Source organism: Mytilus edulis, chromosome 4 (assembly GCF_963676685.1).
Source record: "Mytilus edulis chromosome 4, xbMytEdul2.2, whole genome shotgun sequence".
Classification (NCBI taxonomy): domain Eukaryota; kingdom Metazoa; phylum Mollusca; class Bivalvia; order Mytilida; family Mytilidae; genus Mytilus; species Mytilus edulis.
The window spans coordinates 48,473,471-48,490,872 of NC_092347.1; the positions used below are offsets into that span (position 1 = coordinate 48,473,471).

The window sequence follows — 17,402 nt, forward strand, 5'->3', positions numbered from 1 at the left end:
TTTTTGTTTTTTGTATAATGTGTGAAGGGATATCTTTTAGTAACATTATCCACTGTATTTGAAGTTTGTATAACAACTACATGTACTAGTAGTCACAGAAAATTTCAGAATTTCCAAATCCAAATTGTTTAATGAAACATAAGAATACACTTTCGTATAAGTATCGAAATACAATTACAACGGGCTTCCTCTAACACGAAAACCCCGCGCGCCGATTGTGTAATGCCAATGCCTGTATTTGCATACACGGTCGTTTATGTTATCCCTAGTAAAGTAGTATCTGAATAACATTACTTTTTCTTGTGTTTTTTTTTATAAACAAACGAATATTTGGGCCCACAAATGTTACTTTATATTTTCAAATCTCGTAAATTTTGTAAGAGTTATGAAATCGGAGTGAAGAGGAAGGTACAGAATGTATGGTTCGAAGAGCACCATTGCCTGAGATATTCGGTATCTGAAGATTCTCTATATTGTTCTCCTTGTGTTTTATTTGGAAGACATGATTCTAAGGAAAAAATCTATATCAAACCTGTCACCGATTGGAGCAATATTTCAGGATAATTTTAACATCATGAAAGGAGCTATGCTAGTCATTTTAGGTTTATCGAAATGGCGGACGATGTCCTTAGGGTAATACGTAAGGAAAACCCACCAATCAGTGATACTCTCACTTCCAGTAGAGATCTTCAGAAACCATAGGCATATTATGAGAAGAATAATTGAGAACCTTATCTTATGTGGCAGGCAAAATATAGCTGTTAGAGGTCACACAGAGGAACTTAGTAATATTATGGTCATATTAAATTATGCTGCCTCAGATAATGAGGTTCTGTCAAAACATCTTACACAACCGACCAATGCAAAGGCAAATACACATCTCCTGATATCTAAAATGAAATAATCAAAATCATTGGTAGACTGAAAACTTATCTCCGTTCAACCATGGTACAGGACAGGCTATCTTCGTTGGAGCTAATACATGTTCACAGGGAAATGAATATCGACACCGAGAGAGTTCTTATCGACACCGAGAGTTCTGCGATCATTTTCCTTGGCAAAACATAGATATATGAACTTTGGATATTTACTACTTTAAGTCTTACATACAGTACAAAAATGTATTAACATTAATTAAGCAGGCTCAATACAATAACCTTCAAAACAACTTAGATTTATAATAATACTTAAAAGTCGCCTTTTGATTTCGTATTCCCATTGTCCGTTCGTTCAAAAGACTATTAATTTACCCAAGTCCCAAATGACCTTCTGCTGTGTCATAGAAACCTCTCTTTTGATTCAAAAATGATGTTAGTGAGAAACGCTACGGTCAGGTGACTTGCAGCAAGATGCAGGACCTGCTTACCCTTCTGGAGCACTGGAGGTTGCCGCATTTTTTTAGGGGTCTTTTTTTTTATCTGTATTTAGTTTACAATATTGAATGTTTTGGTTTGTTCTTGTATGTCTTATCTGTTCTCGGGGTTGGTCATGTGTCCATTGGTTGTCCTTCTATTGATAAACGCTTCGGTTGACTTGTCGACTGATCTTCCCGTTTTATAAAATTCATTTTATATTTGAAAATAAACATGTTAATGAGGAGTATTGTGAATCTCATAAAGCACGGCATACCTTGAAATGACCGAAAAATTATCATTTTCTGCCAAAAAAGGTCAAGACTTATGCTTGCACTTTATTTTAGGTCAGCTACGCCCCTCAACGGTTCTCCTTTTGGTCTGTTCTTATTTCACCAACGTCAAAATCAATAACGAAATATACATATGTTCACGGGGTAAAATTGCAGGGGCGGATCCAGCCATTTTAAAAAGGGGGGGGGTTCCTAACCCAGGACAAAGGGGGGGTTCCAATTACATGTCCCCATTCAAATGCATTGATCGTCCAAAAAAAAGGGGGGGGTTCCAACCCCCTGAACCCCCCCTCTGGATCCGCGCCTGAATTGTAAATAGTTATGAAAAAGAAGAAAGAAGAAAAGCATATGCAGAACATTTCGGTGTGACGACAATTTGGGTGCAATAAGTAGCACGACAATGCAGGCCACAGATCTTGTTTACATGCGAAGAAGGCATATCACAATGAAATAAATCTCTCAACTTTATAATAAAGTGCAATGACTTATCATCGTATACTTGTAGGTAGGAAAATTTTGTATACATTGGTAAATACTGCTTTATATTATATATTTGAATTGAAATACTTTAACTTTTAATCAAAATTTAAAAAATTTCAAAGTGCCATTCAAAATATTACACCGTTTCAAAAACGATAATATTTCGGCTATTGTGCTTGCTCGATGTTACGGAGAATATTTAAACAAATTTTATTCATACATATATAAATTCGAACACAACAGAAACAGATAAATTGGATTTAAAAAGTTCACAAGCGTTAACTTTCAACGATCAAAATGTGAATATATTTATTGATGTTGGATCATAAACCTGTTTCATATGTAAGTAAAATCATGTTTATTTTTTCATTTCCTACTGCTGATCAATGCAAATTTATTTTTTCAGAACAATGTCATATAAAAAAAATGCTACTTCACATATTCTGTTGAAAAAAAATATTACTTTACAATTGAATTAATAAAATACAAAAAGCAATAGAGGTTGATGTCGTTTTCTTTTTTCTTTTTCGATTTTATACGAACTTATATATTTAATGCTCCACACGCCCAAAAAACAAAGCCAATACCAGATAGAGACTTTTAAACTAGTTTATCCATAAATGGTTTGACGATATTGAAACATTTAGAAAAGCAAATCAATTATAATATCTTTCGAACGAACTTAGTATTAAAAAAATACTTTAACATCTTTGATTTATAAGTGTTAGATTTTTTAATTTACACAATAAATACAGGTCACTTCTCATATAATATTAGAGGCCAACATATAGGAAGGGAACTACTACTTACATTGTAAGTATACGCGTAAGGACTGATAGACAAGTTGATGAGTATTGGTCCGAGACCACAAATATAGTCCCTAGTGTTGACAGTGGGTTACTTGCCATTAATTTATACCCCTTCCAAATTTATTTCTCCATGTTTAATGCCTCAAATTGCAAGTAGGGGGGTGAAATTACACTGTAAAAAAATTTGGGTCCAGAATTTTAAAGGAAAGTAGTGATTTGGTCCAGCTGAAAAAGGTTGAAAATTAGCACTTCGGAAGCTGTCAAAAGATTTCAAGACGCCCTAAACATAAAATTGTCCATATTTTGAGTTAGAGCCGATGAAGTTTTCTATAATTTTGATATGATTTGTCCCAAAAGTAGTACAACACACTGTAAAAGTTTCTTTGAGAAAGCGCAGGTGGGATTTTTTTTATTTTCATTTATGTTCTAAAAGAAATGCACTACGAAATAATTGTGTTCTCGGACCTATTACCAAGTATTCCAAAAGAACGAATAGAATAAATCAAAACAGACTGAACGTAAATGTTCTTAAAACACTATGTATGATTATCAAATGTTTTTTTCTTATGTTATTTAAGAATTGAATGCTTCTTTTTGTAAATTTATTGGGGTGTAAAAGCGTTGACCGAAGTACATTTTGTATGAAGCGCGGAAGCGCTTCATTCTACAAATGTACGCACGGTCAACGCTTTTACAACCCCATAAAGTTACAAAAAGAAGCATTCAATACTTATAATTACATTTTTTAGCTATGATCATGAAAACACGAATTTTACATATTTTATTATTTAATTCACCTGTGCACTTTATTGTTGGAGCACGTGTTATCATGAATGAAAAGTTGTATTGAGCAATGCAACTACTTACGGAATAACACGTGATGTGCAGTTAGCCAATCAGAATAAAATATTATAATGAAACATACATCTAATGTAATTATTTGTTTAAATTTGCCTCTCTCATCACTGTATTTTATAATTTGTATCGTATGTGCAATTGTTGTTTTCTATATCGATGTAATGCATTGGCTGCATCCACATGTATAACAATATCCAGGAAGGTTTTTCTTTGATTTTTTTACTTATTGAATTTGTTAAATTTTATGTGGGGCATTTATAAGTGCAAATGTAGTGTCTGTTTTGTCTGTTATTTTCAAGTTTGAATTAAGGTTTATTATTTTAAACCTTATCTCGATTATCAGGCAATTAAACATATTTACTAGTACTCATTTTCATGGTGGCGGTAGTAACTTCAATCTCTATTATCCCTGAAAATTTTACATGACTTTGCTGCTTTTTCTCTCACAGTGTATTGAAAAACCACTATGTCCGGCTTGATGACCAATAAACTCGACCATTTGTTTAAAGCACTGACAGAAAATGCCCCGATAACAAAGGATTTAATTGCAGAGGCCAAACAGGAATACACAAAATTAAGGGTGAGATTTTTGTGATATATAGAACAGATCAGATTTTAGGTTTTCATATTATTCGGAAATTTTTTGCACATATGTATACGCATTAAATATTTTCATTAAATTTAATAGTAATATTCGTACACTTTTTGTTTTAAATTTTTAGACTTTTCAACACGAAATTCCTCCATAATGAGGAGAACAAAGGAGAAGTTTTTAACAGTGAGCTTGTTTCGATAAATCTATACCAAAATTACTGAATATGGACTGTAAGTCATCAAAAGTATTGTCAGACAATGGATGCAGTATCATGTTCTTTTCTTGACTGCATTGTATTAAATATTGGTAAGGCTTTCCAAGTTCTTAGAACATACTCACATTTTGACCTGCTCTATACCATACAACAAGGATAAAGTAAATTTTTTCTTTTATATTTCTTTTTTTCATAGCTTTCAGCACAAAACGGCGAAAGGCTAAAACATGGTTCGTCGGCAAAATCTCTGAAAATAACAGATGGGCAAAACGCGTGTCCCAACTGTCAGGAGCCTATAACATCACACCATGATCTTTTATCAGAAATAAGACAGCTTCAGACAGAACTGAATCTTAAGTCACAAATGTGTGTTGATTTACAAGAGCAAATTAGACGTCGTCAAATTGAGCAAAACATACACAGGTTTGTTAGTTTTCCCTAGTAGTGTTTCATTCAAGATATTTTAGTCTATGACGAAGTATGCCGATCTATTACTGTCTTTACATAAAAAAAATCAAATAGATATCAACGGACTCTAATCAAATTAATTTTGAAACAATGACAACCAATTTTTGTTCTACAAATATATATGTATAGTATGCCTTACTTTTGACAAGATAATTGAAACTGTTTCTGTAAACAAGCTTTTTCAATATGAATCGGAAAATAAGATGATATGATATGATTTCCAATGTCTATATTTGTGATTTTGTTTTTCAGTGAACAATCTAAATTTGCCGATTTGAATGACCCAAATCGAGCATTAAAAGTTGGAGAAATGTACTCGCAGTTGTATGACAACCAATGGATGGAGGCTTATCAATACTTAGATAACATAATGAACCTACGAGAAGACAAGATATTGGAAATACTACAGAGAATAATCAGGGTATATGCCAACTTTTTAATATTCTCAAAAGTATATGATTGTCTCGCTGCGATGAATGCTCGGAGGTAAGGCTAGACGCGCTTTTTCTTCTGTCTTCAATTGATAAAGTTCGTGATAAGACTAGTTCAACTCCTGGCATGTTGGCATTTGTATAAGTACCATTATCAGTTATTGAATTTGAAATTTTTGCATATAGTTTTCAAGTTACACAGGCGAAACATGTTTTTGTTTTAACAGTTTATTGAGATTAAATTTCAGTGACCAGCGGCTTGTTCAAAAAACAATCTTACATGTTACGATCGAAATTAATAGTATTAAAAATGCACTGAATTGAACTGACTTCACATGATAACAATGTGATATGAAAGAAATTCTTCGCAATACATCAATGAGACATCGACCTATCGAAATAAAACCAAAAACGGCTAGAGGCTTGCATACGGTCTTGGATGGAGAGTTGTCTCATTTGGCACTCATACCACATCTTCTTATATCTTTTTGAAAGTAGATAATTCATTTGCCTACACAAAATATCAGGCTCCAAACCGCCCCGAGACTAGCGAAAACTTGTCAATAAATCTAACAGAGACAATAAAAAATCTACTAACAACACCGATTCCGAAAATGACAAACACTCAACTAGTCAAACCAACGACTTGTTTATATAAAAATGGGGAAACAGTCGGAGAGATAAATGACCAAGAAAGGACCTAACTCATATACAGTCAACTTTGCATGAGGAAGCTGAAACCTGGGTTTCTTCATAATTTTAAAATTTATAAGCGGTGGTTTTCTCGTGGGAATCTGGTTTCCTCCATCAACGAAACCCGGCTGCCCCGCCTCCCTAAATATTGTTGATATTGTTTAGAATGGGTTAAAATACCAACAATCAATCAATTGACCTCTACTGATTATAATGAAGAAGTAATGCGTGCATTTAGTCTTTCTTTGAAATAATCAATTTTGACTGACATGAGATAGGTTGATTCAAATAGCATAGAAATTTCGTTGTCGTAGAAGTGTTTTGAGATATTTTCAAACGCCAATGAACAAATAGCCCTGGAAAATTTGTGGAAATGTTTTAGTTAGGTTAAATGCTGTTTAGATTCACATCTAACACTACCAGAACCTACTATGACATTAATCCATTCGTTTATAATTTATATATATAATAGCGAAATATCACGTCATATGGGTCATTCTCAAAAAATGTCGAATTTTGAAATTGAAAAAATTATTAAAAGTTACTCATTCAAACAACCCTCTACATGAGCAAATCAAAACAAACAGTACTTTAAGAACAACATATTAAAAGATGCAATCTTAATGATGTCATACAAGAATATCTTGAAACCTTTTTTGATCGGTGGTACAATATTTTGTCTTTCCTGTTACCATTTTCAAAAGAAATTTTGGGGTATTAAAAAAAGTTTTAGATTAAATGTTAAGCTTGTTTTACGTAGCCAATTAGATGGTTTTCAAGAGAATAAACTTCTATAGATATTCATTCTGTTAAGGTAGATAGGGTGTCTTCCTCCATCTTGGATGTTGAAATACTAGAAAACAAGGTCTAGATCTTTGATGAAATGTGCAAATTTTTATAGTAGTAGGTAATTCATGTGTAAGAATTTTCATTATAATATAGCAAATGCCATGTTTGATCATATTTATGATTGTATTTTACAAAAATAAGAATTCTTTTGTTTGATTCATTTTTTTCCAACTTTGTCAATTAAGGGGATGCAACTCAAATACAAGGGCAGATAATCCAGATAGTGTTACTTTTACAATAGAATGTGTTAGGAATTTACCCATTTTTACATGTAGCAAGAAAACGAGTACGGTGACCCCATTTCTTCTTTTTCTTATCTGAAAGCATAATATTGAAGCTATCTTCTCATATTTTATCTCAAAATTCTATGGTGTGATTTGCGCTTTATGGCGGAAAAATGGGTTTTCCATGCATAATCTATACAAAATCTTGACAATTTTGAACAACCTGTAGCGTGGAAATAAGTCCGGTGACCCATTTTTTTATTAATGTTTTTAAACAAGCAGGATATGAACTACATTTTGGCAAATTATTAAAAGATTCTATGGATTATAATTTAGACACCCCATCTACCTTAAATAATAGATTGTTTTCCAATTTTCCAGGTTGTTCTGAAAAATTGGTTTTCAAAAGTCGTAAAAATTACCACCAGTAATGCAAGTCTAAGATAGCAATTTATATTGTTCGGAATTTTTTCACCCTTTCAAATAAACCCAACATTAAGTAAATCCATCATAAGTTAGTTTACTTTTCTCTTTATTTCATTGGTAACAGGAACGTACGTTTCTGATATATCATATGTAAAAGTCTATCCTGTTACCGATATCAGTATTGTACCTGCAAATGCTTAATTATTCCACTAAACCTCTTGGTTAACGAGCACGTAAAATTTTTACCTTGAGTCGTCTTCACTCCGTTGACTGTTTGACCCGAAAAGGTGTTTTTCAATCTAGATGTGGTATCATTGCGTGTTTTGCCTTTTCTTTTAAAGGGAGCCTATGTGTTTTGTGAAGATATAGCCAAAACTCAGTTGTTGAACCTTGGTGGGGAAATAAGCTGCCCGCTTTCAACGGTAAGATAATATTCATGTTGATAAATAAGAACAGTAACAAAACGATAAATACGTACAGTACAGTAACAGAACGATAAATACGTACAGTAACAAAACGATAAATACGTACAGTAACAAAACGATAAATACGTACAGTTACAAAACGATAAATACGTACAGTAACAAAACGATAAATACGTACAGTAACAAAACGATGAATACGTACAGTAACCAAACGACAAAAACGTACAGTAACAAAACGATAAATAAGTACAGTAACCAAACGATAAATACATACAGTAACCAAACGATAAAAACGTACAGTAACAAAGTACAGTAACAAAATGATAAATACGTACAGTAACAAAACGATAAATGTATACGTAAAGTAACAAACCGATAAGTACGTACAGTAACCAAACGATAAATACGTACAGTAACCAAACGATAAAAACGTACAGTAACAAAAATACAGTAACAAAACGATAAATGCGTAGAGTAACCAGAAGAAAACGTACAGTAACAAAACGATAAATACGTACAGTACCAAACGAAATTATTCTTCTAGACATAAGTACTCAAATGAATGGACAAATTATTATCTAAAAGAGATAACGGTAAACCAATATTGTAATACAAATATTCCACTTTAGAACTTGCAACTGATTGATTAAATTGATCATCTTTATTTGCTCCTTTTTTTACTAACCGGGCTTGGTCAGACCAGGTTAAGGTTGACGAGTTGTCAACTGAGAAACAAATCCAAAGTAAGGTACTTCGGGTAACTTACAGCTCATTCGACAAAATATACATATATCATAAAAACATAAAAGTTAGAGCCGGTTTTTTTGGTAACTGTAACGTTATTCCATATGTTACCATTTTTATGATTACCATTTATATAAATTTTATTTATTTCATCAGTGGACTGAGAACAAACGGGTTCAAATGCTTGAAAATGGAGTAGATGTTTCCGGTAAATTGGCAGAACTAACAAAAACTTACAGAAAATCTTCTTCAACAGAATGTGTTCCTAATTTGCAGAAGGTAAATGTTTCTCGTATTTGTGTTCACCGAAGGACGATTCATAATATATAACTTATGTGTCGCAAGACAGCGCCCAGCTGTAGCGTCTTAGAGGATCATTTTGTCGTCTGCGTGGTGAAAGTCACATTATTAATCCGTAACTAACGGTTGAATTAACAAAATTCAAACAGGCTTTCACAATTCTTCTGCATGGCCTGTAGTTGTCTAACCGCTATTCAATTTTCTGATTTTTGTTCAAATCAAATCATTAGTTTAACCATTTCTGCTTTAATCTATATTAAGGGTCAATCATCACATCCTTTCAAACCACAGGCTCTTTTTTTTCTAAAAAAAAATTAATTACCGATGTACCTTAATATGAAACATTTTTGAAAAATTACAATTGTTTCCGAAATTCCGTTTTATTTCGATTCCGCGATTGTCTTTCACGTTGAAACTTGTGTTATATATAAATTTCATAAAATGGTGTATAACACGCAAATTGATGCTGTCGGGATCATTTGAAGCAGGCCATCCGTGTAGATTAAATTATATCGTCATCTCAAAGCGAAATGACAAGGTTGAAATCGTACGAATGTTTCAAATTATATGTATTTCGGTTTCTGATTAATGATTTCTATTGGTATAGACTAAAGCTCAGCATAAGCTCGAATTCACATTTGGGGAGTTTTCGTTCCGGTATCAATGCACAAACTGGCTGAGATTTAGTCTTTGCGTATACATGTACTTTAACTTATCACGCCTATTTGACCTTATAAATATACAATATATGTACATTGTCGGAAAATATGAAATTTATTTGTACGAGTTTTTAGAAACATGATGAAAAGCGAGGCTGTGCCGAACTTTTCTTCTGTTTCGTAGCGAATACAAATAAATTTTATATTTTCCGACATTGTACATATACTGTTTTATCCTACAATTTACACCCGGTACTTGAGGTTATCTGTTCAAATCGAAATCATTTCTTTTGATTTTTCAAAGAAATATAGTTGAAACGCGGACCGCGAAGAGGACCCCAAAATGAATAAGGGTTGAGTTCAATATCGTAGCGGCTATGTAGCTGCTATAAATATCTATGTAGCAACTAGTATATAGCTACACGTTCAATAGTCAAAATCTACGTTTGAACACGGCCCTATTTAACCACGGAAAGAAATATCCGTCTTACCGCTCAACGTCAAAGCGGGTAACAGGAGACTTTAATATATTAAAATATTATTGTTACATTGGAGACTAATTGCCGGAATGCAAAGTTGGGTAAGGAACCGATTAATTACGAGTGTAACAATAATTATTGAGGCTACGGTTACATTGCGTTATTGTTACATGAAAAACAGCAATGTACGCTAGATTTATTAAACTTAAATCTTCTTTATAGTTTTGTTGCTTAATTCATTCATGTCTACTAAATAATACTTGTTATAATAATAAATATTATTATTCAACAAATGGTGTTTAAATAGTTTTAGGTATTAATGGATTTAATGTTCTTAAAGATACTACTTCAAATTAGTAGTGCCAAAGGCGAAAAATATAGTTCACTGGTTTGTTGTTGAAAACTCGGGCTGAGAAAACTGTTCACTTTTAAGTATTTAACTGCACACCTACTCGTATTACTGTCATTATACGTTGAACAAAAGATGAACAGATTCTTTATAATTATCCATTTTGTTTGGGTGAAAAATTTGAAACTTGCATGGGATGCGTTTGAAACGAAACTGAAACAATATCAAGACACAACTTTCATACAGCTATACAAACGCACTTACCAAAAATTAAAGCAAACATTTATTTGTATAACTGGATCGTGTTCAATATCATAGCTGGTGACGTAGTGCTGCGTAGATTTTGACTATTGAACGAGTAGCTATAGACTAGTTATTAGAAATTGATAGCAGCTACGTAGCCGATACGTAGCCGCTACGTAGCTGCTACGATATTGAACTCAACCCTGTTATTTGTACAATATAAGGCTGATTGCAGATTTTAACGTAACGTCTATATTATGTGGTGTGACTGAGGTAATAGGTAGCCATGGATACTACCTATACTTTATAGATTTTAGTTTGTTACCTTGCCCCTATGCCTTGTATAATCAGACTGAGGATGCACACATCTGCAGATTCAAAATAAGACTATTTCATTCATGTTCTGGATCATATATGTGAACTCAGAGCATACGTACGTGTTTGCGTGGTCATGACTTTTCCCAAATGGTCCGACCATATGAGTATTATACTCGTTGCTTAGTCTGAAGTTTTCTATGTTGTGTCTTGTGTATTATTTTTTGTCTCGGTGTGTCTTTTTCTTTTTTAGCCATGGCGTTGTCAATTTATTTTCGATCTATGTGCTTTACTGTACCTTTGGTATATATCGCCCCTCCTTTAGATATAAGCGGATAGGACCATAAAGGTTATAACCCCCCCTTTTTTTTGCATCAACACACAGCTCATATTCTAAACCCAAATCTTATCTTTACATATTCATTGAATCTTAGTATATCTGTGATCTTGGCATGCCTTCGTTAGAATCGGTTTGAAGCGTTTTATCTTTTCGCCCGCAAGAAAAACAACAGGTATTTTTTTAAATGGACCTTTGTTTTATAAGTGTTAAAATCATCAATTCAGAAAGAAGAAACAAAACTGTTTTCAATGTATTTTCATTGAATTAGTTTGCCCTTTCTCTTGTTCATGCTAATTTTCTTTTAAGATCGAATAAATAATGTATAAGAAATTTTAATTTATAAAAAAGAGGATTTAACAATGACCAAAGATCCTGTGAGTTAAGCCATGTTGAACAGTTCATTGAGATTCTTTTAGTTATTCATTGCGTTTCGTATACAAACGTAAGGAATAATAAAAATTGACCACGTAAAGATGATTTTTAAGCCCTGCTACCTGTAAGACGTACAAAAAGATTTAAATTGAGGCATTATTAAAAGGATACTAAACACATTTGAATACAATTATGTGCGTTGTTAGTTTCATTGTCGTTTTTGATATTTATTTAAGTAGTTGAGTATTATTAGTCTTTTTCAGATGTCATTTTACCAACTTTCTTCGAAGGCAAAGAATATAGAAACGAGCATGTGGTAAGGTATGCTGAAAGATGTATAGCTGTCACGTGGTATATGACGTTACAAGATCCTCCCATGTTCCTATTGTCAAAAATTATCAGAAAAGCGGACTTTGATTCAGATTTATTCCGTCCATATACAAAATCAGGCGATAAATATGACTTTTTAGTGTGGCCTCCGTTAGTACTTCACGAGAACGGCCCAGTTGTTGTGAAAGGTGTGGCTCAACCATTAGATAGTGCTATTTCTCCTTTGTCACTGAGAAGTCTGAAAACACCGGTCACGACAACAAGAAACGTTCCAGTGAAACGGGTTGACAGTAACAACCCTGCTTTGAAAGGAACTCCATGGGGATCACAAGAATTCAACAATGATCCAAACGCACCTTCTCCATCAATAGATCTTCCACAAACTCCTGCGTCGGCTCATACTCCAAGAGGTGAAAATCCGAAAGAAACACCTATAATCACTTATCCCTCAACTCCGAGAAAAACAGACAAAGAAATCTTAACCGCAACATGGAAACCAGACACCATTAAGTCTGGAAATTAATCAAACTTCTATTCATTTCTTGTTCACAATAAAGTTGATATAGCTCTTGTCGTAAAACATATTCAGTATTAAAATATTGATCTCAATAAAATAAAATATTGATCACCTGAACAAGGGCAATTATCACAGTTTGTCAGTCTTCACTTCAATCAACTAACAGAGGGACGAAAGATACCAAAGGGACAGTCAAACTCATAATCGAAATAAACTGACAACCCCGTGGCTAAAAATGAAAAAGACAAACAGACAAACAATAAACACCTGACAACTTAGAAAACCAAAGAATAAGCAACACGAACCCCACCAAGAACCAGGGGTGATCTAAGGTGCTCCGGAAGGGTAAGCAGATCCTGGCCCACGTGTGGCACCCGTCGTGTTGCTCATGTTAGAACAAATCCGGTGAATAGTCTAATTCGGTAGGTCACATTTATGAAGGGAAGGGGATTGTAGTTACGACGTAAGGAACATATCCGATATCATTTGTGAAACTGTTATTCCATAACGGTCAACCAACTCGTGATGGCATCCGTAAATTTTACGCAGGGATGATTTCAACTTTACCATTTGGAACTCTTGGTTTAAAAAAAAGCTTCCTTGTGAGCAGCAACCCGCTATCAAGAAAATCATGATAGTAAATGCAAGCACGGGAATATCACTTCAATTGGGAGATATTTATTCCCCGTATGCAGGTGCTGCTGGAATGTTGCTACTTAAGTTCACAATTGGAAAGTTGAAATCATCTCTTTTGTCGCGTAAAGTCTTGTTTTCAATCGACCGTAATTGTCAATTTCTAGAGGTAAGTCAAGATATGAGGCCGACTTAACTGTATCTGTTGTATCATTTATCTCAAGTTCGATGGGATAGATGCGTTCAACATCGTCACCAAATTTTGAATTATTTAGTGAAAGATCATCATCTATATAGAGGAAAGTAGAGTTAAAGGATATATATTGCTAACTTCTTATCTTACTTCCTAAGAAGTTCTCCTGTATGAAGTCAGCCTCATAATAATAAAGAAACAAGTCTGCAAGAAGAGGGGCATAATTTGTTCCCATTGGAGTGCCGACAGTCTGTTGAAAAACACGTCCTCCGAACGTAACACATATGTTGTCAATCAAGAAATCAAGCATCTTGATAATGTCAGTTTCAGAGAATTTTTTTGTTTGAAACAAAGTGATCCTTTACAAAGTTGGATTTATCCTTCCCTAAGACAAGATACTTGATCTACGTTGGCCATTCTTTTTTAATGAAACAAAGCAATACCAACTCTTTCAATTTGTCTTTTAGTTTGGAATGTGGAATACTTGTGTAAACAAAACCACACCTTCGTGTGTACGTTGGTACTTTAGGTATAACAATTTAATAAAGGATAATTTCTATACAGATCGCCAACTTATAAAAACCTGAAGATGGCCCAAACCCAGATCGGCAGACAAAGTACTGGTAATATGCTTTTTGTTCAAAACCAGGAATTGAATTCTATAAATGCTTCTTGTTGATATCTGGTAATAATGTATTGAAAAATATGTTTACCCAATTGAACATTTTAAAATTGTAGACTGAAAATAGTTTTGTTCAATTCTTATAGCAGTATAACAGTATAATTGTTTATTACTTGAATTATTATTTATATTATCGATTTATTTACTCTATGTTGTAATATCATGCAAGTCCTTATGATTCCGCTTTTATAAAGTAACTAGTCTGGATTAAATGTGGTATCCTGTTGAATAAAGGAAATGAATTATCATTATTATAATCAACTAAAATTGACAGGTTTTGGCTACATGACTGAAAAAAATTGCTTTATGAAACAAAAACCAATAGAAGTACTACTTTTATTTTTTGTATTTTTTTTTTTGTATCGAAAATATTTTATCGAAAGAATCGCATACTCTGAGACTATTATACTATACTTCTACATCTTTTGCTCTCTGGCAGACAGTTGTCTCATTGGAAATCAAACTACAGCTTCTTATTTTTATTTATCCTGCAATTGGGTGTTCTATTGCTTAAAAGATCCGCCCACTGCCGGACTGAGTATTGTATGAACCTGCATGACCTCAGAATGTGTATCGCATTCGCATTCCAATAACGTATCAATTACGAATTAACAATTACTTTTATACGTTCTGTTTGTTTTCAAACATTTTTATAGAGCAATAAGAATCACACCAATTTTCTGATAACATACACACATTAACAGCAGTCGTTGAAATACAAAGGCTTTTCTAACTCAGGCATAGATTACCTTAGCTGAATTTGGCAAAACTTTTAGGAATTTTGGTCCTCAATGCTCTTCAACTTCATACTTTATTTGGCCTTTTAACTTTTTTGGACTCGAGAGTCACTGATGAGTCTTTTGTAGACGAAACGCGCGTCTGGCGTATATATACAAAATTTAGTCCTGGTATCTATGATGAGTTTATTTCTACGATGACAACTATCGATTTCAACTTGAATGTGTATGATTTTGTAACAAAAACAACCATGTCAATTTCAGCATGCAGTCAAGTCTGAAGCGTAGGACAACTCGTACACTCCTGTTGCAAATTGGACAATGTTTTGTTATTTGTTTTTACTGTTGAAATTATTTGTTATGTGACAGTTAACTTGATTGAGAGTTGATTCGCCTGACATGATTTATGCATAGCATGTGACAGTTAACTGATAGTTGATTCGCCTGACATGATACATGCATACCATGTGACAGTTAACTTGTCGACGCAACTCGTCTCGTTCTTTTTGCAGATCAATCGATTCCCGCCTTTTTTGTTTGTTAATCAGTTATCCATATTTCTGAGATTTTAACATCAGTATGAAACGTTTGTTGTCTTTATGTATTTTTTTCTGCATTAAGTAATAAAGAAAGATTGATCTCTCCGGAAATACAGAAATGCAATCAACAAACACCCACCGTTAAATGTACACATCTAACATCCACATTCACCACCAAGCTCACACAAAGCAATAACCACATCTAGATTAGATTTCCATGACTTCTTTTGCTCTACTGTTGATTACCGGCTTTGATTGTTCAATGTCATTGGATCTGATTATTTGATTATTTGATTATGCAGATGCACCAGAAGCAGCATCACATCCATTATAAAAACAACGTTGAGGTAAGTCCTTACTCGTGGCTGATGCATATGAGCAAATAGTATCGTTGTTCATATGCTGGAGTCACCAAGGACTGGTGCTTAAAGGACACTCAAGCCTCTTCACAGAAATCTGAAAAATTTAAACATGTTACAACACAAGCATAAACTAATACTTAAAAAAGAATTACTATATTATAGTCCTCCTTGTGGCTGAAGCACATAAATAAGATAAATATGTAGTTATCCAAATACAGGAGCCACCAAGGGCAGGTGCTTAAAGGACATAGTAATATATTGTGTAAAATGTCTGTGTAAAAATATATGTTCAAGTCAATGATCATACAAATTAAGTCTTTTACAGCAGACAACACAGATGTTTAAAAAAGAGTTTTAAAACCACCTGCAATATGTATTTTTATGCCCTATTTTTAGGCATTATGTTTCCTAGTCTGTTCGTGAATGCGTACGTCCGTCCGTCCGAAACGTCTTTTAAGTACCTTGGGCATTTGTGTTGGACATGTATATATCAACATGGCATATATATTTAAATGAATATGAAAGGAATATGACAAAGAAGATCGAAGGAGAACTTCTTTCACCACTGTAAAATAACAATATGCATGTTCATGTACATATACATGTAACTTTTTCAGATGATGTTTATTGTAGTTTTTCTGTTATTTTCTGAGATTTGGCCTTTCAATTTTAAGCTGTTTTATTCAGAATGTGAATGTATTCAAGTAGAATTTATTTCAAAGTTAAAATGTTTAAAGGAAATCCTCCAATGTAACTTTGCACATTCACAAAATTTAGTAACATGAATGTTCATATCGTATACACATGTACATCAAGCACTTATAGTACGTTGGCCAATATGTACAAAATGTAGATTTGATATTAAAAGCAATGGCTAACTTAATTCAATCTATGAACGGTCAGCACTATTTAAAGTAGTGTCTCCTCTATGACAGTCAGTCTAACCCTAACCCTAACCCTAACTCAATATTATATAAAAGACGCTGCTATTTTTAGTGTTTGATACAGGTTGGCTGTCACTGTGCACAACTTAGAACCCTATGGGGGAAAACAAGAGAACTTTTTAATGTCTGAAAACCCGGTCAAACATCTAAACATATTAGCCACACTGATATGTGTCCACACTTGTTTAATTAAGCTTAATATGTTATAACGTATGTCAGTTTGAGATTTTCTGGTATAACGGTTACTATTGGTGATATTCTGGAACAATTTTGTTTTTGTCGCTTAACCATCTAACACTGGACACTTTTAATTTGCAAAACACTCATTTGCAAATCCGCCGCCGCCTCACTCTGGTTGAGATTAGATGGTTTACCATGCAGGCGTGCAAATTAGGTGTGCAACCAAAACTTTTATAACTAGTCAACGTGGCCATAACTAAATTAAATATACTCATAGTGAAACCAAACAAAGACGGCAGCTTAAACTTGTTGTAGCTGATAAAACAATCATTTAAGTAAAGCATAATGGCGTAAACCCTTTCCCGAT

The 17,402-nt window shown here is 33.6% G+C and overlaps 1 protein-coding gene across 3 annotated transcripts; it reads left to right on the plus strand.

The window, feature by feature from the left end:
• Positions 1-2,031: 2,031 nt before the first annotated feature.
• On the plus strand, positions 2,032-12,828 carry LOC139519864 (uncharacterized). Of its 3 annotated transcripts, none has more exons than XM_071312139.1 (7): positions 2,032-2,150; positions 4,242-4,372; positions 4,798-5,024; positions 5,322-5,490; positions 8,034-8,114; positions 9,018-9,140; positions 12,172-12,828. In XM_071312139.1, exons 2-7 carry the CDS (start codon positions 4,259-4,261, stop codon positions 12,769-12,771), a joined length of 1,314 nt encoding a protein of 437 aa, XP_071168240.1. In that variant the 5' UTR covers positions 2,032-2,150; positions 4,242-4,258; the 3' UTR covers positions 12,772-12,828. The 3 variants fall into 3 exon arrangements, with proteins under 3 accessions (XP_071168240.1, XP_071168241.1, XP_071168239.1); XM_071312140.1 differs by having other exon boundaries at positions 2,037-2,146; XM_071312138.1 differs by having other exon boundaries at positions 2,141-2,467.
• The last annotated feature ends 4,574 nt before the right edge of the window (positions 12,829-17,402 follow it).